Source organism: Halichoerus grypus, chromosome 4, assembly GCF_964656455.1.
Source record: "Halichoerus grypus chromosome 4, mHalGry1.hap1.1, whole genome shotgun sequence".
In the NCBI taxonomy this organism is placed as follows: Eukaryota; Metazoa; Chordata; class Mammalia; order Carnivora; family Phocidae; genus Halichoerus; species Halichoerus grypus.
The window spans coordinates 184,284,853-184,312,732 of NC_135715.1; the positions used below are offsets into that span (position 1 = coordinate 184,284,853).

Consider the following 27,880-nt stretch of genomic DNA (forward strand, 5'->3'; position numbering starts at 1 on the left):
TTTGACCAAAGCCATCTGGTAATCGACAGAGTGTCCCGTGGGTTCATTAAATCCGTGTCCCAAATGGAACTTCTCATCCTCTCCCCTCAAAGCTGCTCACTGCCCTACAGCACCCCCATACATGCAGTTGCCTAAAGCTTTCCGAAGGCTGGGTTGTCTTCCATGGTCCCTCTCCCCCTCCTCTTACAGCCAGTCCATCCCCTTCTATCTCCATTGTCCCCAATTCATCCCACCATTATTGCTCACCTAAATTACTGTAACAGGTTCCAAACAGAGTTCTCTGACTCTTGTCATCCTCTGATCCATTATTCCTCCTTCAGCCACAGTAATTTCTCCCAAATGCTCAAGTTCTGCCCCTTCTCTGCTAAAATGAATCATGGTGCCCTCCCCCACACTCTTGGATGGAGTTCAACCCCCTTGTCATGGTGTTGGAAGGCCTGCCGAACTGCCTTGTACTTCAGTTACTAGCCCATACCATCTCTCCCTCACCTTCTGCGTTACAGCTCTGCTGAGCTCCACTTTGTTCCTCAAACATGGCACCCTCTCTCTCCCATACCTTCATACATGGTGTCCATGTTCTCTTCCTGGGAGACACAGTCTTCTGCCCACAGTCCTAACTTACTCATCGTGGTGCTGCTTCTCCTTCAGGTCTCCATTGAAACATCACTTCCCTCGGAACATTTCCAGACTTTCCTTCCAGCCCCCAGTCTGGGTTGGGGGGGCTCCCTCTTCAACCATTGGACCACCCCAGTAGAGCCTGGTCATATCCCCGGTCATAGCGTCTACACTGTCCCTCACCCACGATCCCACAAGATCCATGAGCCAGAGCCCCATCTGTCTTGTTCACTCCTAGATCCCTCGTCATTAGCACAGTAACTGCCACAAAGTAGGTAATCAATAAATAGTATGCGGATGATTAAGTCTTTCATTAAATACATTATGCCACATTCATATGATGGAATAAAATGTAGCCATTAATACCAATGCTTTAGGAAAATAATTAATGATACAGGAGAACATTTGGAACACATTATTCAGTGTAAGAAGCTCATTACAAAAGAGAATGCACAGTAAGATCCAATGTTAGTTTTCTAAAATGCACATAAAAAAAGAAACTTTAGGGACACCTGGGTGGCTCAGTTGGTTAAGCATTGCCTTCAGCTCAGGTCATGATCCCGGGGTCCTGGGATCGAGTCCCTCATTGGGCTCTCTGCTCAGCAGGGAGTCTGCTTGTCCCTCTCCCTCTGCCCCTGCTCCTGCTCTCTCTCTCTCTAATAAATAAATAAAAATCTTAAAAAAAATTAAATTAAATTAAAAAGAGACTTCAAAGATACTTGCCTAAAATTCAAAGTGATCTCTCTTGGTGGATGCAATTACAGGTGTGTGTTTTTATTTCTTTGAGCTCATTTGAGCATAGGTTTCTCTGATTGTGAAGGGAAACTAATAAAATTATTTCAAGTGTTATATAAAATCCCAGAGTGTAACAGAGCAGAGGATGATGGTCAAGTGCAGTGAGGGGGGACAGTGGTGAGACCAGTCCACGAGCATGCCCTGCTGTACTGTGACCAGATGCATCACTACGTGTAGACTATTTGGGAGTTGAAAGTGAGGAAGGGACAAGGTTCTTCATACAAATTACAATTAAATATAACTGGAGCAATTAGAAAGAAGAGCAGTGGGAAATGCCTTGAGAAGTGGAAGCCTAAGCATCTACCTTCAGCAGCCTTTTATCAGTAGGACATCAGGTCACGAGAGATGAGAACTCGGTTGGAAAAAAACTAGTCAAAGAAAAGCTTATTTAACCAAAAATAGAATATGATAAAGTAATTAACCAACATTCTTCTACTTTCACAGCTGTGTGTGTATTCAGCTCTCTTAGGCCGGGTCTCTGCCAATCCCACTTTCACATGCTCCCAGGACTCAGAGCCCAGGTCTGAACTGTTCACAGTAAGATCCAGGACCGCATCACATGGTGCTTTGGTCCAAGTCAGACAAAAAATTTCATTCCAGCCTCCTCCGGCTGTCTAAAACAGGGAATATATATATATATATATCTCCACATATATATCTCCACATATATATATCCACACATACAAATATGGGCATAAATTTTGCTGCAGAGAGAAATAAAAAATTATACTTACTTTTAGAATATTTGTATTTCTATCGTAAAGGATCTTGGTTGCTGTTAAAGACAATGATACGGACATTCTGCTTCTGATATGGCAAAGTAAACTTTTTTTAACAGATTCTCCCACAAATAACAATGGTAAACTCCAGACCAAATAACCCCACGACTATGTGGCTCTGGAAAGTGAACGAAAGCAGACCGCTTTTGGAGGAGGGTCAGAAGATAGAGGAAGCAGCCAGCATGGGGCGAGTTTCCCGTCTGGGGAGCTCCACCCCGCAGGCAGCCTCAGCTGCGACAATGATGCAGGGACACAAAGCCGCTAGCGGTAAACCTGCTCTCTCTGCCCAAAGGGACCCCAGGAAGGAGCCTGGTGCAGGCTCACAATGGGGAGAAGGAAAGGGTCCTAGGAGCCAGAGAAGGGATCCCCAAATTCTGTATATGAAATCTGCCCAAGTCTCCAATGACCCCTAAACCATGCTGAATGGGCTACTGGATGGGATCTGGTCCCCCTTCACTGCTGGAGTCTCACCAGCGAGAGTCACCTGGTTACATTAGTGAACATGGGTTCATTCATCTTGGCTCCAGTTTCCTCCCATACGAAATGAAATGACCGTGTTGCAACGGTTTTGAGATATTTACTCACTCAGACACTCAACAAAAGGCTCACAGGTACTTAAGTGCCAGATGTGCTAAGGAATATAAAAGAAAGTTCAGCATCGCCGCCCTCAACCAGCCTGGAGTCCCATGAGGGAGAGCAGACGTGCACCCAACTAGCTAGTTGTCACGCAAGGTTGAACTTGACCGGAGAAGGAGCTTAGTACAGCAGAGAGAACACGGACTCCAGAATCAGACCAACCTGGCTTATCTCCTGGGTCCACCGGGATCCTCCTTGTATATTAATCGCTTAGCCCACCGTTCTGAGCACTGTATACCGATTTAATCCTTGTAACAACCTCATTAGGTTGGCACTAATACTTCCTTCACTGTACAGATGCAGAAAATGAGGCATAGAGAATTTCGGTTTATTTGCCCAAGGTCACCAAGTAATATGTGACCAAACACAGATTCCGACTCAAGCAGCCAAGTCTACCTGTGCCTCAGCTGTTAACCGCTAACTTATCCCAAATAATAATTTCAAGGGCCGAACACCCAGCAGGCACTCAAAGAATGGCAGATATCCTCATTGTTATGGTTACTGCTGAGGTTGTTGTGATTCCTGAGGCCACAAGAGAGATAACAGTTGAAATTCAGGACCTGAATTTTTAAGACCAAAAGGTTTTAAGAACACTAATTTTCATGTGTAGATCTGGCGGCACGCCTTAAGAAATCGGAATTCATAATACTATAAGGTATCCCCTACCTCTTCTTAAAAAGAAAAGCAGCAAGATACCCTTATTTATTTCTTCATTCATTTGTCACACTGTAGCTTCCAACTGTCATCTGCCACCACTGACCGGGACATCAGAATGGTTCCCAGAGGAGGAGCAGAGCTAAAAATGACAGGACCCTGGTCACGCACTGAAGTGAGCGCACCACCGCACTGCTGATTCGAGAAGCAGGCAAACAAAATCCCTTGCACTACTTTTATTTAAACAATCTCAGAGAAACTGTGCTATGTGGGAAAAAAAAAAAAAAAAGAAAGAGAAAAGATGAGAAATATGAACTCAGCTGAAAATCAAAAATTAATCTGCATGCACCAAACATAGAAATTAAGTTTTACTCACACTTGATAAATCTGAAAGCCTGCTTTGTTTCCAAAAGGTGAAACTATGGGACCCTTGGGACTCCAAGGATCTCAGCTGCTACAATTCCCAAATGAAGTGGTGATTTAGGGATAATGCCAAATTTTAAAAGAATAAGAGCAGTATTTTACTCCGGCCGGGTAATTTTATGAGGACATGCTGCACATTTCTTACGTAAATACATGTAGTTTAATAAGGTCCTCAGAGAGTGCTTTCACCAAAACCCTACATATCAGGATACTGGGGAAAAACAACCAAATCCCAGGACTGTGTAACTCCTAAATCCTTACTGGGTAACATGCCCAGTTTCTGAACAATACACATTATCTCGGAGATAATTTTTATGACATGTGTGGCTATTGCCTGTAAATCCCTGTAAGATGAAAAGCATTACCACTGACATTTGAGTTGGACAAAAGGATTTATATGGCTTGATTACTCAAAGCTATAAAATGTAGAAAAACAAAAATAGTTTGGATAAACCCTTGGAGCTTGTTGCAATGGGATTTAACCTACGGGGCCCATGGGCCAACATTAAGTTTTAGGGAGTCGTTTAGAGGTTATGAAACTTTTCTCTGTAAACATTATTTGAAACAACGAGCTGGATTTATTGACTCAGCAAGGGGCTCTTAAACGGATAGATTTGAATCAAAGGCTTTTTGGAATAGGGTCCCTTAAAGGTAATAGTCAATCCTCATCATTTTGCAACGGAAAACAATGGCTGGAAGAGATAAAAATTATATGACTCACCCAAAGTGATACGACTAAATCTCCCATCAGCATCCTCATTATCATCGTTACTAATATTATCATAAACTTATAAAGTATGTCCTAACATCATCCCCATTTTCTAAGTGAGAAAAATGAGCCTCTGAGAAGCAAAGAGCTGTGAGGGGGGTAGGTCCAGAATTCAACCACAAGCAATGTGACCCTAATATTCCACATTTGTGACCAACCCACTCCCCCCCGCCCACTTCCTCACCAGCCCCAGACTCAGGTCTCAGGACCTCCGGGTCAGAGAAGGACTCCAGCCGTCCATGGCTCTGGAGTTCCCATGTTATAAGATCTGCATGTCGGACCGTGGAATCCAGTGTGGTGTTCTATAGTTCAAGGACCGAAGGAAGTGTGTCCCCTCCCTGGTTGCAATACTCGCCCTCGGAACTATAGTGCAAAGAGCTGTTAATACAGATTCTGTGCATCTGTAATCCCATCAGAAGGCATCACACCAGAAAATATATTTAGACTAATGTTTGTAAAATATATTGGATAAAATAATATCTTCTCAAAATAGTGCCTGAAGCCCCATATTCTCACTCCAGTCTCTGGTTGTGCACGCCCAGGGAGATGCCAGAAAAGTGATTAGATTCGACTCAATGCGATCCTATGCCCTGCACCGTGCCAATCATCACACCTGCAGAACCAACAAATGGGCTTTCTTGCTGAATGTTTTCATCTCTATTAAGTTCTTTTTTATTCCCTATTAGTCTGTGTGGTATTCTGCCTCAAATTCTGAGGCAGAAAAAAAATAAAAATTGAGATGCTGAAGCAAAGATGATGGCTAGACAGTCATAGTCAGATCTTATTTACATATGCATTTAAATATATTCATATATTTAAATTTGCATGTTTAAATACCAATAGGCAGTGATGGTAAGTATATATAATTAGGTGTCTTCAGAATTATAATGCATTTAGTCTAAAATTTAAGGATCTCAAAGTTCTAAACCAAACATAAAGACAATATCAGCATACAGAGTAAATAACATAGGCAATAAAATCAGCTTCTAATTACTGCTCTGTGCTGTTGTCATTCAATAAGGTACAGATAAGAAAACACTCATGACATTTTTACTTTTGTTTCTTAGCACCTCCACAGTCCCCATAACCTGAAACGGCACTTTACAGATGTGGACCCGTGAAAGTTAAGTAGAAATTCAGAGAAAAGACAGAACCTGTTGATGGAGGATAAAAATCTAAGTGTAGGAGGAAAGCAGACAACTTCCAGAAGGAGAGCTTAAATGATCATCACCGTGCATCCCGTCCAGTAGGCCTGACTTTGAACTTTCGGAAAGAGGTTAAAAAGAAGGTGAGAGTCAAGGAGACAGATACCCAGGAAGGACTCCAACCTCGGAGGACTTGGTCCAGATGGGAGGGAGAAGGATCCTTGAAGGAAACGGAATGAAGATGAAAAGGGTGGAAAAGAGCCAGCATATGAGTGCAGAGTTGAAAGCACTATCCAAAGGGAAAACCTAGTTTTAACAGCTTTCTGGACTGGGAAGGAATTGGGAATTTCTGTAAAAGGATCTCACTGTACTTACAAAAAGGAAATTTATATATATATAAAATTTATTTAAATATATATATGAAAAATTTTTTTCTAGTTTTTCCCAGACTTAAGAATTTTTAGCAGGGACATTTAGAAGTTTTAGAACCCAACATACTTTTCATTTATTTCACTCATGACTCTGGTTACAAAGATCATCTTTAAAAATAAACAGGATGGAGGGGGTGCCTGGGTGACTCAGTCGGTTGTCTGCCTTCAACTCAGGTCATGACCTCAGGGTCCCGGGATCGAGTCCCGCATTGGGCTCCGTGCTCAGCAGGGAGTCTGCTTGACCCTCACCCTCTGCCCCTCCTGCTCATGCTCTCTCTCTCTCTCTCTTAAATAAATAAAATCTTTAAAAATAAATAAACAAGATGGAACTTATTCTAAAGGATGTATTTAGAGATGGTATGGGACAATGGTTAAGAAGGCCAGTGCCAAGTTGCCTGGGTTTAAATTTCTAGCTATGTGATCATAGGCAGGGTATCTAATCTCTTGTGCCTCGGTTTCCCAATCTGTTAAATGGAAATATTAATAGCATCTGCTTCATCGGATTGCTGTGAGGGTCAGATGAACTGGGAGACATACAGAGTGATATCTAAGTGTTGACTTTTATAATTAAACACATTTTTATGAACCTCTTACTAACATAAAATATGGAGCTAAGTGCTCCACGGGCAGGGTATTTCTCACCCTCACAAGATAACATGGGGAAGCAGGGCAGACAGAATTAACGCATATAAAGGATTAAATGAGAAAAGGGCACACAGCAAGCAATATTAGGAAATCATTACTAATTTTCTTAGATGTGATCATTTTCTAGATGCACAGTAACATATGAAGGAGAATGTCCTGATTCTCAGAAAACACAAACTGATTTATTTGGGAATGAAGGGGCATGATGTCTGTCATTTACTTTCAAATTACTTCGCAAAGACACAGACCATATATGTAAATGCATACATACAAAGCAAACATGACAAAAACAGTGATTGCACTGGAGGAAAAAAAAAAGGAAAGAAAGAAATAAAAGAAGGAAGCAAGTGTCCAGTGCTGGCTCAGAATCCAGAACATTCTGTGCACTTGAGACACTTTCCAAACTTGTCTTCACAATGTGGCTGATATGAGAAGGATCCTGGAGACATAAGCTTTTTAAAGTAAAGTGCTCTATAAACATTATTTTCTACAACCAGCACCCAAAGAGCAAGCCAGTGGGAGGGGCGGCTTTAAAAATGCCAGCCCAGCCTCCGCTCCCCCTTAGAGGCTCCAAAACACGGCAATGAATCCTTCAGAACTATCATTAAAGCCCCTTTTTCCTGGTCCATCTTCAGGGAAGGTAAAGGGAAATCCGTCTTCATCCTTTTAAGTCCAGATCATCACTTTTCCTCTAGGCTTAATCTAGACAGCATGGAGGAATGGACAGGCCACCGGATAAAAGAGACAATCCTCCAGATGGCCAGCTTTAAACTGCTATCTATGGGCTAATGAGTCTGTATTTGGACTTGGCCCAGACTTCTGCCCCAACCTCCGGACTCACACAGCAACTGCGCAGCTGACTTCTTTGTTTGGATGCTTCAAAGGCCCCTCAAACTCAACACGCCCAAAATATAACACCTCTCCTCTGCATTTCTTCTCCATGAATGGCACAACCAACCGGAGAGTGAAAGACAGCACAAACGTGCCCTACTCTCCCCCGCCCTCCATAACCCACCCACCTCAGGCCCCCTCTTTTGACCACTCAAGTTCCACCCTTCCCCTCCTACCAGTCCACATCTATTCCCTGGACTTCTGCAACAATCCCCAAACTTCTCTCCTTATTCCCCCTCTTGTCTCTCTCCAGTCTATATCCATCAATGGTTTAATAGTAATCGTTATTAGGAAAACAATAATGATGAAGCAGCTCATATGGAATAAGCACATAACCAGGCACTGTGCTAAGGACTTTACCTGCGTCATCTTGTTTCATCCTGACTATTATGTGGGCAGTATCATTTCCCCAATTTACAGACCAGGAAATTGAGACAGAGGTATGAGCTCACTCGCCCATGACCCGGGGCTGGTGAGTAAGTGGCGGGGCCAGGCTCCAGACCAAAGCGCCTGGCTCCCCCCTCAGGATGACAGTGAAATGCCCCACCCCGGCCCACAAAGCCCCGTGAAGCCTGGCACTCTTCAGCCTTCCCGTCACCCACTTTCTTCCTCTTTGTCTTCCCTCATTGGTGATGCCATCAACTCCGCCCTCCTCCTCCCTGTCCTCACTCAGACTCTCCCCATGTGGGCAGCAGTCCCAGCTGCCCAAGACTGACCAGCTTCCGTCTGTGCATCTTCAAGGCCCCAGTCCTGTTGTCATTACGTACTTATCTGTGTCTGCACCACGGGAGGGGCCGTCCCAGCTTTGCTAACCCTTAAGTCCCAGCACCCAGCACAGCACCTGGTGAATAGGAAGTGCTCGGCCACCTCCATCCACCAGAAAAATGGAGCAAAAGTAAAACTCCCGGGTCCTACTTCAAGGGCCATCCTTTATTACCGGGATGATTTTTTTTAAATACTCAGATAGCTTTCTAAAATTTTTTTTTTTATTTATTTGTTTTAGAGAGGAAGGTGGGGGTGCAGAGGGACAGAATCCCAAGCAGGCTCCACACTGAGCGCAGAGCCCGACATGGTGCTCAATCTCAGGACCCTGAGATCATGACCCGAGCCGAAATCAAGAGTCAGACACTTAACTGACCCACCCAGGGATCCCAGTGGTGTGATTTTTGTAAGTCACTACCTCTTTGAGCCTCTGCGGCTTCGTTTTAACTTTCTGATCAAAACTGTAAAAATAAGCAATTTGGAGTTTTCAAAGCTCTTTCACAAAAATCCTATTTGTACCCAGAATGGCCCTGTGAAGTCTGCAGTCTATCACCGTGTAGCCCACATTTAGGAGGATAAGGGAGGGGGGAGTGGGGATTAATGATTTGCCGAGGTCAATCAGCTGGTGACCCTGAAGCCCGCCCTTGCCCATTAAGCACAGCCTACAACCCCTTAGGTGGCAACGAATTAGTGACACTGTGAAAATCTGCAAAGTGCTCTATCTGCAAGTGACCTGGGTGCTGCTTGCTCAGCCCTCCACCCTTCCAACATTTCCAGGTTTTCCCATTTGCTTCAGAGGCGCAAGGCGAGAGTCAAAGCTGGGGCTCATCAAGCACATTGAACTCCATTGTCATGGTAACCGCATACATCAGGAACACACGCCAACTTGGGGAAGGGGGTGCAGGGATAAGTAGGCTGGCCACCGCCTCCCGTTAATACCCCCCGAGCAGGTGAGCAGAAGCTGGGGGACAGGACTCACTTCTTTAGTTCTAGTCTTCAAAACATCAAAGAGTAGGAGATGCCACAGAGCGCAGGGGCGGCTCCCGGCAACCCCGAGCCCTCAGGTCAACTGGGAGGTCAGTGCCTTTTAGCAGCTGCCCACTGGCCCCCTGCAGCCTCCCAGCCAGGGGCAGCGGAGGATAACGTGGCGGACAGAGATGTTTCCTTACGCTCAGACTCCACATTTAATCTCCGCAGAGGACGTCCTTGTACTTTATGTGGTTGTCAATGTCCCTGCTGTGGATCAGGAGCTTACATGCTGGTTTTAAGGGGAAAATACCTCTAATATCAGGTTATTCTTACAACATTAAAGTTTAAAGTAATCACTTCCATAACATCCCTCCACGCAGAAATGAGAACTTCCTCTGAGCCCAAAATCATTCCTTGCACACCAGCTTGATAGCTATGATTATCTGCCTGTTCCTTCAGATCAAACTACTCTAAAAGTAAAACTTGTTTAAAAGAAAAGTAGCTCAAAAGATGTGGCTTTCCAGATAACTTGAAGTTTCTAAGATGGTATAAAGTTTATTTAAAAATAAAAGCAGGTGAACTTTATGTTGAAATATATTTTATGTGGGACGCCTGGGTGGCTCAGTCAGTTAAGCGTCCGCCTTCCGCTCAGGTCATGATACCAGGGTTCTGGGATCGAGTCCCATGTCAGGCTCCCTGCTCAGTGGGGAATCTGCTTCTCTCTCTCCCTCTGCTCGTTCCCCCTGCTTGTGCTCTCTCTCTCTGACAAATAAATAAATAAATAAAATTTTAAAAAAAGATTTTTTTTATGTGAACTGGTATCAAAAACAAAATTTTGAAAATTTTAACATGTGAAATTTAGAAAAAAACTTATTATAGTTATTCATTGTATTATATTTATTCATTTTCAATGTATAAATAAAAATCACAGAAATTCCTAGATTATGTCTAATATTCAAACATTTTGTAAACAAAATAGGAGGTTCTCTTGTACGGATTTTTTCAGAAATTTAAAGCTGATCAAAGTAGTTTATGATTTAAAGTGGAAAACAAAAGGGATTCCTAGGCAATAATATTTACCTTCTGGACACAGGCAGGTGAATCCACTGAGGTTAGAAACACACGTTGCTCCATTTCTACATGGATCTAGGATACAATAATCAATCTTGGATTGGCAAAGCTCTCCAGTATAACCTGAGTAAAACAAGATAGACATTTTATAAAATGTGTCACTTCAAAACCACAGTGCATTGCCCCAGGCATTGATGGAGTCCACTGGTATCCACCCACCAAAAACAACAGCTTTGAGCTGAAGGGCCCCCCCAGCCACTCCTTGATCTACTTTTGTTTTGCAAGGAGAAATAATCATCGCAGTTTAGAATCGCAGTTCAAAAATCGTTTCCTTTACAAAAGTCTTTATTGCAAGGAGAGACTTTTCTTCAGCATTAGCTCTGCATTTTATTTTGAAATACTAGTCCAAACCTTCAGAAACGGAGGGGTCCCAGCTTCCTTCTGACGTAGGGCAAAACACGATCTACAATGTTCTGCTTGACCTAACAAAGATGGCCACTTTCCCTAGGTCATCCCAATACCTATTTTTTTTTTTTTAATGCATTAGGAAAAATGCTAGGTATTAGAAAAAAATTTTTAATGTACATTTTACAGCTGAAAGAACCCTTCTGTGTTAATGCCATGCCCCATCCCCTCATTTTAAAGATAAAGAGATTGAGACACACATAATATTAAGCACATTAATATATTATTCTTAATTTTATTTGAATCACATCCAACTCAGTAAATTCTCTGTGAAGCAAGACTCCAGTAGTGACGTCATTGGATAGTAACATAACCACACATGTGCGGTGAGGAAATAAGGACTTCCATCTATCAGAATGCAACCAAAAAGCTTTAAAAAAAAATTCCAAATTCTTTATTAACTTTGAAAACAAAGCCCTCCAGAGAGGCAACTTTGAAAGAATAATATGCCGATATCTTCCTCTTAAAGTAGAAAATAGTTATGAAGGAAAATCTGGAAAATACAAGATGTCAGATAGAAAGAGGAGTTGCCCTTAGTTCTGTGATTTGAGTGACAGAACTCTTAATAATTTGGAGATAATTCTATCAGAAATTTTTATGCACAGATATTTTCTACACAATTATAATCATACTGTAACATTTTATACCTTCCTAGGATATACATTAAGTACATAAAAACTTGTCTCTGAATTATTAGTTTTGAAAGACTGTCATTAGCACTTGAATCTGAGATTTGCAAAAATAAATCAATGATATTAGAAGAGAGATGATCTGCCTGAGCTTCAATTACCTGCCAAACTAGTATGAATTACAGATTGTGAATGTGGAGGCATTTATTTGCAACCCTACTCTTCCCTCCATGCTTTAAAACAGTCCAGGAAATTCTAGCTTATTAGTGAGTATGATAAGATGAGTAAAATATTTGTATAAACTAAAAATCCAAACACCAGGACAAAAAGCTATTTCAAAATTGCAGAACAGAGGGGCACCTGGGTTGCTCAGTCGGCTGAACATCCGACTCCTGATTTCGGCTCATGTCATGATCTCAGGGTCATGAGATGGAGCCCTGCATCAGGCTTCACACCCAGCAGGGAGTCTGCTTGAGATTTTCTCTCTCCCTCTCCCTCTGCTCCTCCCCCACTCTCTCTCGCTCTCTAAAATAAATAAATAAATCTTTTTTTAAAAACTGCAGAACAGGATATCTTAATATGATATGTTAGTATATCTTCAAATAATAGAATATTATCATATTAATAGATCATTAATATGATAATATTATGTTAATATACCTTCAAATGACAGCTCTAAATTCCGAATGAGGGAGAACAAACTGTTTTTAAGAAGATTGCTACAGGGCACCTGGGTGGCTTAGTCGGTTAAGCATCTGCCTTCAGCTCAGGTCATGATCCCAGGGTCCTAAGATCGAGTCCCACATTGGGCTTCCTGCCCCAAGGGGAGTCTGTTTCTCCCTCTGACCCTCCTCCCACTCATTCTTTCAATCCCTCTCTCTCTCAAATAAATAAGTAAAATCTTAAAAAAAAAAAAAAGTTCTATAAATAACTTTTTGACTAAAAATAGTAGCTAATATTTATAATAGAACACTTCTTTTTTTCTTCTATACATTAACTCACCCTCACTGCAAACTCTGAGGTCAGTATCATAATCATGTCCATTTTACAAATGAGGAAATTGAGGACTAGAAAGTTTAGTAATTCTCACAAAGCCACACAGGCAGTCAAACTCCTGAACCCAAACCCTTCAATGTATCATTATGCCTGAGGTAACGTGCATCATGTCCTCAACAAACATATATTTAACATGAAGGGAAAATAACAGAAAGTGTAGATATAGACAGACACAGAGACAAATGTAAGGTAAACACCACGGTTATTCTTGGGCTTACCAAGTACTGTGTGTGTGTGTGACCAATTACAAATGGTGGCTTCCTAGAAGCAGGTGTGTTCATAAGACACAGAGTCATGAATCCTGCCCTCAGAAAAAACCAAAAACTGTGACCACAGAATCACACAAAAGCATGAAAAATAGCCGGAAGCCAATTAGATATCAGCTATAAGGGGGGCATCTGTATCTACCAGACAGGAAGAACATGAGCAGAATGAGGGGTTCCGTGAGCTTCAAAGTTCTTTAGAGAAAATGTTAACATTCACTTTTTTTGAACTTTTTACTTGGGTATTTTAAACATATTTAAACATAGAGAGACTATTACCTAGCCCTCACATATCTAGCACCTAACTTCAACAATTACTAACATTCTGTCCATTTAATTTCATCTAGTTCCCTCATATTTTTATATTTTCCCTGTTGGGGCATCTTCAAGCAAATTTCATTTCACCTGTCAAGACATCAATATGTATCCCTAACTAAAGGAGTTTTGTTTCGTTTTGTTCTTTTAAAGAATACTTTTAATGGCCTCTTTAATGTTTGGTCCCATTTACAAGTTTAATGAAACACTTTAAACTACATTTAGTAACTTCAACAATTTCTTTTTAAGAGCCGCAGTTGTTGGATAACACACAAATCTTCCCATGCATTTAATTCACTATTATCCAATAGATCTAATAAATTAAACCTATAAGCAAGGTGAATCTTAAGTGCTGTTAAGTGCTCCAATATTTACATATGCAAGTTTAGTAAGATTTCAACCTAAGAGGCCAATCCACACTTGCAGTGTGTGGGGTGTTTGGGATTGTCATAAATGGTTTGGGGGGTTCCCACCGGTCCTCCAGTGGTGGAGATTCTAAAGCCTCACACTGAGATGATCCAGTACAAGAGAGTTTTGTTAGAGTTTTGTTACTCAAATGCCAGTAGTCCTTTCCAATGAGGAACACGGGTCAGTGACCAGTCACCATATCATTGCTTTTGGTTCCTGAGTTTTAAGCTTTCTATTAAAGATTTTTTTAAATATGGGAAACATGGAAATAGAAAGAAAAAGACCATGTGTAATTAGCTAGAGCTTTAACATATGTGTATATTAACACGCCTCTGGGTGCAATATAACTGGAAATGAAAAACAACAAAGGAGTGAGGGAGGAACGAGAGAGGGAGGCAGGGAGGCAGGACTGGGATTATGGGACTACGGGATTACGAGCATCCTTAGCTGCAGGTGACCAGTTGGTCAGCTACTGGCAATAACCAGTCTGTGGGTCTGCTGAGCTGTCATTCAGGACCTCACGCTTGTCCACACCTGGCCAGGCATTACTGTTGGCCTCAAGGCAGGTGCTAGCTGGAAGGTCCAGGAGTACCATCATTGACTGCTTTGACCCTACTAGCCAACTGTAGCCAGATCTGGGAGAGGGCAGGCAGAAGACAAGGACCATATAATCGGTTTCTTAGACCCTCAGAGAGCCGAGACTTACCTACAGTTGTCAGACAAATCCCTGATATCAATCTATATATAATACTCTGAACTGCGTATCTCAGGCATACACAAATCACCCTTCCTGTGTCTTCTGTGTCTTTCTTTGATATCATAACTGAGGTGTCAAAACCAAATGAGTGAATGGTAGGAACTTAAATTTTATAAGACCATTAAGGTTTTGCCTGGGTTCTCTCCTCTATCCTGTGGGAAGTCGGTCTCTTCTCTGGGGAAAAAAGTAACCACACTGACCCTGGACATTTCCTTATCCTACCAAAGCAATGCCAGACATACAGAGGACCCTGTGGAAAATGTTCGAGTAAAGCAGTGGTTATGTCAACACAGTGGATAAGAAAGGTGATACGCGGTCATTCTGTGCCTGTTATAGGAGAATTTGCTCTAACACACACGCACTCACAAATGGACATTTCAGGACTTAAAGATCAAGGTCCTAAGTTCCCAAGGGGAATGTTGGCAAGGCACGAAGAAAAGCCCATGTAAAAGCCCATGTAAAGTATGTGGGAAGGGCGTGAATGCCAGATAGACTTCCCTAAAAATCCACAACAGAGACAAACCTCCTCAGGTTCCCAAAGGACAAAAGTCTATACCAAACTACCGAGGCAAGAATCAGTAACTGTCTTCATTTCTTTCCAGGGAACTAGTGATAAGGCCCCTTCTTAGCCAAACCCGAAGCATTCACGGACCCCTTTCCAAATTAGTGTCACAACCGAGTGACGCTTTCACGTTGGTCTGGTTCCAGGCATTATTTCCTCTCACTAGGGCTTAAGCCAGGCTTTTCTCAGCCCACCTCCTCAGCCCTACTCCTGCTTTCCTCCAGTCCATCCTATAATCCATGGGGGAGTAGCCAGAGAGAGCTTTTCAAGACATAACTTAATAGGTGTCTGGGTGGCTAAGTCAGTTAAGCGTCTGCCTTCGGCTCAGGTCATGATCCCAGGGTCCTGGGATCAAGTCCCACATCGGGCTCTTTGCTCAATGCGGAGCCTGCTTCTCCCTCTGCCCCTACCCACTCTTGTGCTCTTTTTCTCTTTCTCTCTCTCTCTGACAAATAAATAAAATCTTAAAGAAAAAAAAAAACGTAACTTGTATCCTATCGCTCTTATACTTAAAGCCCTCCACCGGCTTTACAAAGGGCTTGGCACAAAACCCAAACACTTGACTCCGTGACTTAAAGGCACCACATGATCTGGCCCTGCCCCCTGCAGCCCCACCCGCCCTTCCCATTGACCACTGCCCTGCAGCCACCCCGGGGCCTTCTGTCCCTCACCTCACCAAGCTCCTTCTCACGGTCTTTAATGGTGCTTTCATGCTGTGGCCTCAGGACCACACAAAGACGTGAGAGGGATGCAGCACACCACAAGAGCAGTTGTGAGCCTGCCCTCGAAAGAGAAATGTGGCACGAACTTGAAACTGTCATGTAACGAGAAGCTCCGGAAGAAAATCAGCAACAAACAGGGAGAAGAGGGGGACCACATGCCATCTGCGGTTTCATCTGTAAAAGCGGGAAGTGAAGGTGGGAGAGGTGAAAAATGAATTACATGAAGGACTAGAGGACCTAAGAGAGTGCATTAAAGTCATCTCCAGTACCAGGCAGGGAGACCCGAAATCCAACTATGCAGGGAAGGAAGTCCACTACAAACTCAAGGGGTATGACAAATAAAATCAAAACAGGGTGCCTGGGTGGCTCAGTTGGTTAAGCATCTGCCTTCAGCTCAGCTCGTGATCTCAGGGTCCAGGGATCGAGCCCCACATCAGACTCTCTGCTCAGCGGGAGTCTGCTTCTCCCTCTCCCTCTGTCCCTCCCACCCCCCTGCTCGTGCTCGCTCTCTGTCTCTCAAATAAGTAAATCAAATCTTTAAAAAATAAATAATTATTTTTTTTGAGTCCCCCTCCCAGGGAACATTTAGAGATGTCTGGAGACCTTGTCTATTATCACACCACTGGGGCTGCTGACATCTAGTGGGTAGGAGTCAGGGATGCTGCTGAGCATCCTACAATAAATAAAAACAGGTTAAAATGTCTCTTGACCCCAGGGGTTGTGCCACGTGCAATCAACCCCATTTGGAGAGTACGGACTGCTGTTTACTGCCATTGGAGACAATAAAGGAGAAGGGTGGCCTCTGTGTGTTCCTCACTGACCTGAAAATTGCCCTGGATGCCCAGGTTTTAGGAGACAGTCAAAAATCTCATTCCCAGAAACAACCTCGGTCCTCTCAGTACGAGCTCTAATTCATTCAGGTCAAGAACTGCAATTAGCCGAGGATAACACAGCTCTCTCCTTCGTGGTCTGAGTCTTTTAACCCAGAAAGAGGTACAGCCACATACACAGATGGTGATGTGATGTCAGAGATCAAGCCCTGGCGTCAGCCCTAGGTGTCTGGTTTGGCTAATTTGCGAGTACGGGTGTGCAAAGAACATGCCGTGATTAGGACAATGGGATGCATGAGAGAGTCTATCAGACTTCTGATTCCAATTACAATGTTCAGTTGAATAACTGAATAACTGATTTTTGATTGATGAATTTAATTGAAAGAGCAGGCTAAGCCAATATACACTGAGATGTTTCATGGAGCTTGAGAATCACTATAATTTATTTTTATTTAATTCTTGCAAGGGAACAAACACAAAAGATAATTTCAGATAGTCTTCCCTATGCACGAAAGCCACTCTAGACCATCAGACTTCAGCCCTGGTGTCCCACCATCACCTTGCACCCTCTGATGCTACACCCTTCCATGGCCGCCCCTCCCATTAGTCGTGTCTCTGCCCAGAAATCTTTACCTGCTCAGACCTCAGGCCTCAAGCCCTTCTTTCTTCTTCATCTAGCACTTACCTCTACTCGACAGTACACACATAAGACTTGTTACCTCCCCACTTAGAAGGTGAGCCATGGGAGCAGGACTTTGTCCTGGAGTCTCCTGTTATCCCCCCAGAGTTCCTTCAAGCTCCCTCACATTGTATTTATTACCCGAAATGCTTTCCTTCATTGGTTTCCTTTTGAGAACAAATTGTTTTGTTAATCTCTGAATCCGCAACACTTAAACATTTCCTAGCACAAATGAATCAACTTGCTTAAAGCTTTTGCCCTAAAATCAACTATACCTTTCAAGTTAGTGTTAGTCTCTCCTTACCCAATAATACCAGAAATGCATGGGCAAAATGTGCTGGTTACGTTTTTCCCTAATGCACACCAAAATAAATACATAGCTATTAAAATAAGCATGTATTCTCGCAAAAATGTGCTATCTAAAATCACCTTGTAGGGTAGCTCTATTTTTAACGTCTTGAGGAACCTCCTTACTGTTTTCCAGAGTGGCTGCACCAGCTTGCATTCCCACCAACAGTGTAGGAGGGTTCCCCTTTCTCCGCATCCTCGCCAACATCTGTTGTTTCCTGCCTTGTTAATTTTTGCCATTCCAACTGGTGTGAGGTGGTATCTCATTGTGGTTTTGATTTGTCTTTTCCTGATGGCTAGTGATGTTGAACATTTTTTCATGTGTCTGTTGGCCATCTGGATGTCTTCTTTGGAGAACTGTCTGTCTGTGTCTTCTGCCCATTTCTTGATTGGATTATTTGCTTTTTGGGTGTTGAGTTTGAGAAGGTATTAGGGAGAGCACGTCTTGTGATGAGCACTGGGTGTTATACACAACTAATGAATCATTGAACACTACGTCAAAAACTAATGATGTACTATATGTTGGCCAACTGAACATAATAAAAAAATCTTAAAAATTAAAAATAAATAAATAAATAAATAAAAATCACCTTGTGTTCTGCAATGGGTACTTCCAATTTGGGAGACACCACAATGGAGCAATTGCTGTGCTAGAGCACACCCTGCCCCCCTGCCCCCCGCCTCCCCAGCCAGACTGGGATGGATGGAAAGTTACAGCGATCCTCTTCTGAACTTCAGTCTTGCTTCTCCAAGAAGTGTTCAGCATCTTCAACAGGTGCCCGTGACACGGTAAATCAACAGACCTAAAGCAGGCTTCTTTCCTGTGCAGCAGCTCCCAGCAGGATTTAATTCCCCACATCAGTGGTTCTCCACCGGGTGAGTCCCCCTCCCAGGGAACATTTAGTGATGTCTGGAGACCTTGTCTATTATCACACCACTGGGGCTGCTGACATCTAGTGGGTAGGAGTCAGGGATGCTGCTGAGCATCCTACAATGCACAGGACGGTCCCCTACAATAAAGTATGATCCAGCCCCAATTGTTCCTCACACCAGAGGTGAGAAACCCTGGTTTAGGTCAATGAGACCTTGGTCCTTCAGACCAAAAACACTTGTTTTCCTCCCAACACCTCTCATCTTCCCTTAAACAGAAACTAATCCTTTCAAGGCAGGGAAACAGAACCTTCAGGACATTTTTAAAAATCAGAATCCTTGGGAATATTTATAACCTCTAACATGTTAAAGACCATTTTGAAATAAATTACTTGAGTCTAAAAGCTTTGTTACTGAGGAATTAATAATTGTGACATGCAATGAATAAATAAAATAATAATTGGTTCATAAATAGGTGACTATCGGAAATACTGATCTCTCCTTTTAGGAGGGTTTTACTGTTTCTTTGGAGAACATTCCACTTTGACAAAGAAGATAGAAGAAAGTTATGCCTTGGGGTATGTAATAAGGATGCCTTTCCAGGACAGATGGGATGATTGGCAAAGCTCTAAACTCTAAATGAAGGCTTAGTATTTTTAAGGCACCTGACCGTGAGAAACGATGTCGGGTGAAACAAATCACACATATGGAGTGAAGGCTGGCCGATGGTAAAGATGACCAGGCATCTTTAAGGAAACGCATTGAACCCAATAATCCATTCAGTGGATGCATTCCCAGATTACATTTGGTCTAATGTAGACTTGGAGCATTTAATTTTATACTATTTCGTATTTAAGTAGAAAATATAATTTAAAATTTATCAGTGTACTGAGAGAAAAATGGCTAAGTTCTCCCATGAATATCCAGGTGGTTGGAAGAAAACCACATCTTGGTAGTGTCTTTTGATTGCCAGCAACATAACACAAACCCTGCGCCCCCGGGACCCCCAAATCATGGTCTATGCTGCCTGTGCTCTTGAAATGAAGGAAAGCCTTCTACAGTTCAACGATAAATCACAAGGAAGCATCGTTAGCTAAATGAGTCAGGCTATTAAAAAAAACAAGGCAATCGATCAGGTGTTTCTCTAAACATCCTCCTTCCCTGCACAACTGTTTTTGTGCATGATGTTTACCTCATGATTCCTCTACTGAAATAAAAATATTCTTCTGTGTGGCTCTGACTATCTGTGAGATAGAATCTAATTGTTTCTTTGGAGAGCTGTCCTGAAAGCTTCCAAGGTGGGAATCATGGTGGGAGCTATTTTTAACATCCCTGGTCTTTTAATAGCCCGGCTGTGCCGTGAGGCGAAGCTGCTGGATTTGTACTGAAAGCCTGATGCTACCACGAGAACCCACCAGCCTCAGCTCCTGCCCTCGGGGGATCGGAGCAGCGGGGCTGAGGCCTCAGCCCGGAGGCAGAGATGGAGTGCCTAATATTAGCACACTGAAGCAAGAAATAAATAGCAGGAATCTGCGGGCCATCTAGACATTCAATCTCAGAGGCATCCAATTTCAAAGTCAGAAGGCAGGAATTATTTAACAGAAAAAAAGTAAGATCTGCTGGCAGGGGAAAAACAAACACATCCGAACAAATGCAAACACGATTTAAAAACCAAAGGCAAAGAAAGGAAGACATAGGTGGCCCATCTGTGAAAGGCAATCAATAAAATATAATTAAAACCGGAATATGCAATAGGAAACCATGGGAGGAAGCTGATGTCCAGCAAAATTAGGAAAATTCATCTCAAGGTGAGAAAGAAAGTAACCACATTTAATAAGCACACAGGCAAGAGGCACAGTGGAAAGGACAGTGGCTTGCAGAGTCAAAGGTCCGGGATGGCCATGCAAAGACAGGCTGAGTAGCACATCAAAGGACTGACTTTGACCTTCATGTCCCCCCTGCGTGAAATATGGAGAATGACAATACCCAGCTTCCAGGATGGTTGTCATGACCCAGTGAGACCCATCCTAGAAGCAAGAGCCATTTCTATCAATCGCATAGTCTTGCACCATGCCCGGTACACCGCAGATGGCTCAATATTTTTGAATGAATGGGTAATTTACAGATTTTTAACACTGCCAAGCAACATGCCAATATTATTGGATCTCTCGGTTTTTAACAGGCAGTTTAGACCAGCAGTGCTCCAAGTGTGGTCCCCAGAGCACCAGCAGCAGCAGCATCACTTGGGAACTTGCTACAAATATCAATTCACCAGTAGCATCCCAGACCTACGGAATCAGAGACCCTTGGGAGGGGGTGTGGAGGGATGCAGGCTGCAGTCGGAGTTTTCAGAAGCCCCACAGGTGACTCTGGTACAAGGCACATGCTAAAGTCTGAGAACCACTGATCTGGAAAACTAACAGCAGTTTTTTAAAATATCAAATGCTAATATTATTCATTTAAGAGTTGTACATATGACACAGATTACAAAAGAAAGAGATCCAAGAGCGAAAGTCAAATATGCTACTAAAAAGCCTTTCCTGACTATACTGTTGGCATGTGTTTTCTTTCTTTTTGCAACTGGGGGCCCCCAGGCTCAATGACCGTGCCTGTCACTGCATTGTCTCCGGATCTGCTTTCCTATTATTTAGGAGCAGGTGTGGGTGATTTTTGTCCCCAGCCCCTAGGACAGAGCCAGGGACTCTGGAGGCCCTCATTATAAAGTAATTAATGACTACGTAGGCATCATGCATTGCTATTTCTGAAATAATCTCTTTCATTCCATTTTTCTAGAACCCAAATAAGAAATCGTGATATTGATATAGGCCAAACTATGTGTGACAGCTCCTAATCTGGTGATTACAAAGTGGGAGATATTTCACAAAATTCCTTTCATTAGGTATGTCCTGATGACTCCCCAAGAGAAACCAAGAGAGAAAGCATTAAATTAGTTAACAATTTATGCCATGAGACAGATAAGGGACTGACTTAAAAGACATTTATCAGTTGAATTCTAGGTTTGTATAATAAACCAAGCTATAGAGAAGGTATTCATTCCTTGAGAAAGAATTTTTTGTGAGTGAAAGTTCACAGTTGGGGAGTCTAAAAGACACTTAGAAGCAGCTCCTGCCGCAGGAAGCTCCCACTCCAGAGGAGGAGCGAAGACGCGTTCCTATGAAACAATCAAACACATAGCGTGAGCCAAAGCAGGGACACGGTCCCAAATCAGACACATCCAGATGCACTTGACTGAGGGGTAGGGGATGAAGACAGGGCTGGGGCCTCAAATCCACATGCCGAGGAGCTGGGGTTACCCACGTGGCATCTTTGAAGGTTTCTGAACAGGGTGCAGACTTGGGGAAGGGGTGTCGTAGACTGGTCACTTCCTATTCTCATTCGCTTCAATCTGCGGGGAGAGCTTAACTCTCCTCTCTTCTTCCTCGGCATAGGTGCTGAGGTGGAGACAAAAAGGGGGGACTCCAGAGGGACCTGGGGGGCATGGGCACAGCCTCTGGGGAGAGAATGAGAATGGCAGTACCCATCCTTCTCATATTTTACTAGCATTTAGAGGCTGCAATAGGTGTCCTTTGTGCATCCCCCATTCTGTGCTTGTGTGTGTGTGTGTGTGTGTGTGTGTGTTTGTATTGCATGTGCATGTGGGTGTGTTCTCTTTACCTCCCACAAGATCGAGACTTGTTACTCCATTTCACAGGTGAAAAACTTGGGGCTCAGGGGAGCAAGGTAGAGTTGGTGAGCGGTTCAGCCTAGAATCAAACCCAGGAACACGGACTCCAACCCCCACATTTCTTCACTCCTCATGTGTGTTTTATTTCCTTTTCATGAGGCCTATTTGAAAAGACTGAGAGCCAAGCAAGGCCAGCCCCGAGGCAGGAAGAGCGGGCAGGGCGTAGGCCTTAGCAGAACAGAAAAGGACGCACTGAGGGTCCTACAGGGTCCACGCTGGCTCACCAGATAGGAGAACACAGAGGATCTGAGGCTAACTCACTTGCCAGGGGAGGCAGCGGTTGGGCACCGTGTAGGGCCTCAGCTACTGGCCAAGACCCACAGTCACAGCAGCTGATGTTTGTGCAGGCACCTTTCTGAACACGGCACGTGGGTCATTTTCCCTCAGTGTCACAGCATCGCGGGAGGGTGGTGCCGCGGATCCCATCCGCCTCCCGGGTTTCAGAGAGGAAGCTGAGACCCCTCGAGAGGGAGTCATTTCCCTGAAGTCCCAGGGAGAATGAGGAATGGGTGCAGGCTGGGCGCTCGGGCCATCTGACATCTCAGCCCTGCTCAGCGTCGCCACACCGGGGCTTCTGGAATGCGGCGCCGCGGCGGTAAGCGAGGTGGACCGTGGAGAGGGTGGACAGCCTTGTCACAATCATTCAGGCAGCAGGTGACAGCAGCCCAAATCGGGGCTCGGGGGATGGATGGGGAAGAGCTGGGGCCGATGGGAAATCACTGACAACAGAGCAAACCTGGTGATGGTCCAGAGAGAAATGAGATGAGGGGGTGGATGGTGAGGCCTGAGGGGCCAGCCTGAGTGACAAGGGTGGTGATGGCACCACTGATAGAAACCAGACCCCTCAGAAAAAGTCAGGCTTGAAAGTGTGTGTGGGAGGCCGAGGGAGGAGGACCCCGTGGGTCTGGGGTTGAGTCTGAGGAGGGGCTGAGGTGTCAGCAGGGGGTCAGGGCCAAGTCCATGAAAGTGCCGGAGCTGAGGTGACAGGAGGGAAGGAAGGATCTGAAATCCAAACACTGAGAGGTGACAGCTCAGCACGAGTAACTGCTGTCAAAGCAGAGGGAAGCAGCAGGAGAGCAGTAAGATAGGAGCTCCCTGGGGGTGGGGGGGTGGGGAGGAGGGCCGGACTGGTCTCGGGAGAGCAGACACCATGCAGTGCTCTGTAAGCCAGATGAGAAGTGCTTCTAAAGAGACAAGGACAAAGAAAGAGCCCTGGAAATGAGTGGGAAGGATTCCACCAATAACCCTGGAGAAGAAGTTTCACAATACGAAGAGAAAGGAAGTGTAAGTAAATTGACATAGACCAACGTGTGGCAGTGATGAACAAGATGAGGGATGGGAGGGAGGGGGAAGGGGGAGGGGGAGACAAATATATGGAAGCAGCAGCAAGGACTTACTAAATTTTTGCTTGTTAGGGACTGGATTTAAGATGAGACCTTGGAATCCCTGCTGATGAGAAGCCAAGGATGAAGGTGGAGGATGGAGGATGGCAGAGACAGAGGAAGACAAAAGGCTAGAAGTGTAAGGCCCTGGAGGAGCAGAGAAGAGAGAGCATAATGAGGGTGGGGTTCACAGCAGCGCTATTCACAACAGCTAAAAGGTGGAAACAGCCCAAGTGTGCATCAGTGAATGCACAAATAAACAAGATGTGGTGTCTCCATACAAGGGCATATTATTCAGGCATAAAAAGGCACAAAGCCCTGATACGCGCTACAACATGGATGAACCTTGAAAATGTGACGCTGAGTGAAAAAAACCAGATACAAAAGGCCACATATCAAATAATTCAACTTACATGAAATGTCCAGAACAGGCAAATCTATAGAGACAGGAAGTAGATCAGTGGTGGCCTTGGGCTGGGGGGAGGAGGTAGCAGGGTCAGGGGACAACAGGTAGAGGATAGAGGGCTACTTTTGGGGGAGATGACAATGTTTTAAAATGGACTATGGTGATGGTCACACAACTCTAAATATTCTGAAAACCAGTGAATCATACGCTTCGATGGTATGTGGGTTGTACCTCAACAAAGTTGTTATTAATAAAAAAAAATCTCCAGAGCCATCCACATCTCCCACCTCCACTCACACCGCACACTCATCCCCCCCAAACAAGTGTTACCAGCAATACCTTCAATACATCCCAGATCCAAACTTCCACCCCTGCCCGCACCACAGTGCTCAAGCCGTGGTTCTCTTTTGCCTGGAGACTAATTTCCCCATTTTCCCTCCCTGTGTTTCTTCTTCACCAGGGTCCAGAGTGATCTTTTCAAGAGAGAAGGCAGATGGCCTGCCCCACTTCACACCCTTGAACATCTTCCTGTCATCTTTGGATAAAATCCCTGTCCTTCCTCCATGGTCTGGTCCAGCTTCCTTCCCAGCGCCAAGTCTCATCCCCTGGTACTGTGCCTGTATTCCTATCTCAGGACCTCTGCATGTGCCATTCCCTCTGCCTAGATGCTATTCTCCACAATAGTCACGTTGCTCACAATGTGTATCATTTTGTTCAGATCTCTACACAAGTACTTTCCCTTCAGGGAAGCCCCATCTGATCACCCTACCTGTAATCATGCTCCCATTTCTCTTGATCTCATCACCTGTTTTATTTCTTTATTGCACTTATCACCGCCTGACCATTTTCCTTGACTACACACATACACACACACACACACACACACACACACACACACACCAAGGAACACACATGTGCACATTGTTGAATCATCTCCCTCACTAAAATGTGGCCTCCATGAACACAGGGACTTAGCTGTTTCACAGATGTATTCCCAGCACCTGGAAAATGCCTGGCACATAGTCAATATTCAACAAGCAATTTTTGAATGAATGAGTGATCTTCATACAACCCCTTATTTTAAAGATGAGGACACCCGAGAGCTGAAAGGTGGGTCACATGACTAGTAAGCAGAAGGGGCTGGATTGAAATCCTGAGCGGCAAGTTACAGTCCAATTTGTCCCCTGGTCCCGGGTGGTACCACCTCTGGTCCCATGACCAGGTGAACAGCATCGTGGGCAATGTGTTCGCAGTCCATCAGAGAGGGCCACACCTCCCGCTCTGTTCATAACTAATGTAAAATTCACAAACCATGGATATGTTGCAGTAAATATGTACTCTGACCCAAAGCTGGTGTGACACAGAGTGAAGAGGCCTGAAATCCTGTGTCTCCCATGAGCTTGCAGACCTTGGTCAAGTCCTTCAGCCTCCCAGGGTTACCCTTGCTTCCCGTGCCCCATGTCCAGAGACGAGCCCTGAGGTGCCTTCCACTCTGAACCTCTGAACTAAGCCACTTGCCAAAAAAAAGGCATTCACCTGCTCGAACATTGACTTACTGAGGTGAGTGAGGATGGTGTGAGCACCTACAGCCCATCCTACTCAGGACGTGTCTCCAGGAGGAGGTGACTCCAGAAGGAGGTGACCCTCTTCTAACTCACTGCTCAGAGGTATCTGGACACCTACTTGAGCAACACTCAGTGTTTAAGGGTAGAGCGGGGACAGGAACACACACTATGTTCTGTGCCTCAGAAATGAAGAGGTTTGTTTGTTTGTTTGTTTGTTTGTTTTAAGGGGCCGAAATCACCAATAAGCTAGAACAATGAAGCACTCTGAAGTTGAAAAATGCTTTGCTCAATGTTAATAATATTTTGGCAGTGACAGTTTTGAAGATCTATCACAGCTATTCTTTTCAGAAAAAGTAATAGCTCCTTTGAGGAAAAATTATATTCTCAACATTAGAAGGCTTTGATAAAATAAATCCTGATTAAAGAAGCTACATTTCAATGTAATCACGTATTCTGTGTCTATGAATATGTGAGGCACGGGGCTTGGCACTGACAGGGGACGGAGAAATAAAGAGTAATAGAATGTAATGGTGGTAAACACTAAATAAACAGCTATTTGTGTGTGTGTGTGTGTGTGTGTGTGTGTGTGTACACACGCGCGTGTGCAGTGAGCAGCTTATTGAGAGGCGGAGCTAGAAGCTAGAAGGGGGAGGGGCTTGTCCTACTGGGAATGAGAACTGAGAAGGTAGAACCCTGCTTAAGAGAACAGCAGGAAGAAGTCAGAAAGTAGACGAGCAAAGAGCGAGGGCACCAGGGTAACCTTTCCTAAATCTCTTCTAGCTCGGATTAGGATCTGTTCTAGAGCATGAGGACGAATGGAGGCCATGGGGAAGGGAAGCACACAGACCCAGCTCTGCAAAAGGCAAGGAAGGAAAGCTGCTGGGAGTTGGGGAGACCCTGACAGAGGCAGGACTGGCAATCACCAGACTGTCCCTGAATCTAAGTAGAATTATCAAAATTCATATTCTTGTAATGCAACTCTCTGGCCCTGATGCCAACTGAGAGTCGAAGTATTTTGTATTGTTATTGCTATTATTAGAAGTCCCATGGAGTATCCTACATACATATATGTGCCGCCTAGGCAGGATGTGCTATTGACATGGAAGATGTTAAGCCCTCTTAGATGATAAAGGTGAAATTTTTTTCCCCACTAAGAAGCAAAAATAGTTACTTACGCTTCAGAAAATTTCAAATCAATGGTTAAATCATGACAGTGCAGAAATGCCTGAGAGTCAGCACAGTTAAAAGTGTATTAGGCATCCAGTCATTCCTAATTCTGTCGGTAGCTTTTTAGAAGGAGGGACACAGTATAAAGTTTCACATACTCCATATTTACACATATGGGGTACTTTCAAAGAAGAAGAAAAATAAAATTATAGTAAATGATGAAATTAGATCCCTATCTCAAACAACATATACAAAAATAAAATTCATATTAAGTAAAGACTGGCAAAAACCACATTTTTAAATGCTGAGTGGAAAATATAGGTTAATATCTTTTAGCTCTTCAGGCAAAGAAATATTTTCTTAAATGGGTATAAAATGTAGTAACTAGAGAAGTAAAGTTTGCAAAACATAATAAGAATGTCCATTCATCCAAAGACCCCTCAAAGTGACAATTTACAAACTTGGAGAAAATACTTGCAATTCATACAACGGACAGATGGTTAGTATCAAAAAGAAACAAAGGATTCTTACCAACCAACAAGAACACACACACATATACACACAGGAGCAAGGGATAGAAAGACAGTATTTCATAGAAAAGACACACACAGCTAATAAACACATGAAGAGGAGCTCAGTGTCATTAGAGAACCACAAAGTACAGAAACCACCATGAGACACCTTTTTACACCCATTTAGTTAGGAAAAATTAAAACCTCTGACACTACAAAACCTTGAAGATGATATGAATTCACAAAACCAATTATGCATCACATGTGGGAGTACTTATTAGCACAAAACCACTTTGGGAAAGAGTCTGGCGTGACCTCCTATAAGTGATCCATCACATATCCTATGTTCCAGCAATTCCACTCGGAGGTGGATACCTAAAACAGTTTCTAATACATACACAACAGAAGACATACACAGATGTGCATCAGTCCCTGCCCACGGGGGAGTAGATGAATGGAATTTTATATAGCAGCCCAAAAGAATGAACTCAAACAATATGGATGCATCTCATGAAAAAAGGAAGCACCAGAGAATTACATGCATGACACCATAACAGCATTCACACATGCTGCTGTTTTTATAAATTGAAAATAATTAGAGCAAAACTAAATGC

At 43.7% G+C, this 27,880-nt stretch overlaps 1 protein-coding gene across 1 annotated transcript in view; it reads right to left on the bottom strand.

Moving 5' to 3' along the window:
• DNER (delta/notch like EGF repeat containing) overlaps positions 1-27,880 on the bottom strand; it is a 299,112-nt gene that overhangs the window by 75,991 nt on the left and 195,241 nt on the right. Inside the window, exon 7 of the mRNA XM_036071529.2 lies at positions 10,595-10,708. Coding sequence (XP_035927422.1) covers positions 10,595-10,708 — 114 coding nt within the window. The remainder of the gene's footprint in view (positions 1-10,594; positions 10,709-27,880) is intronic.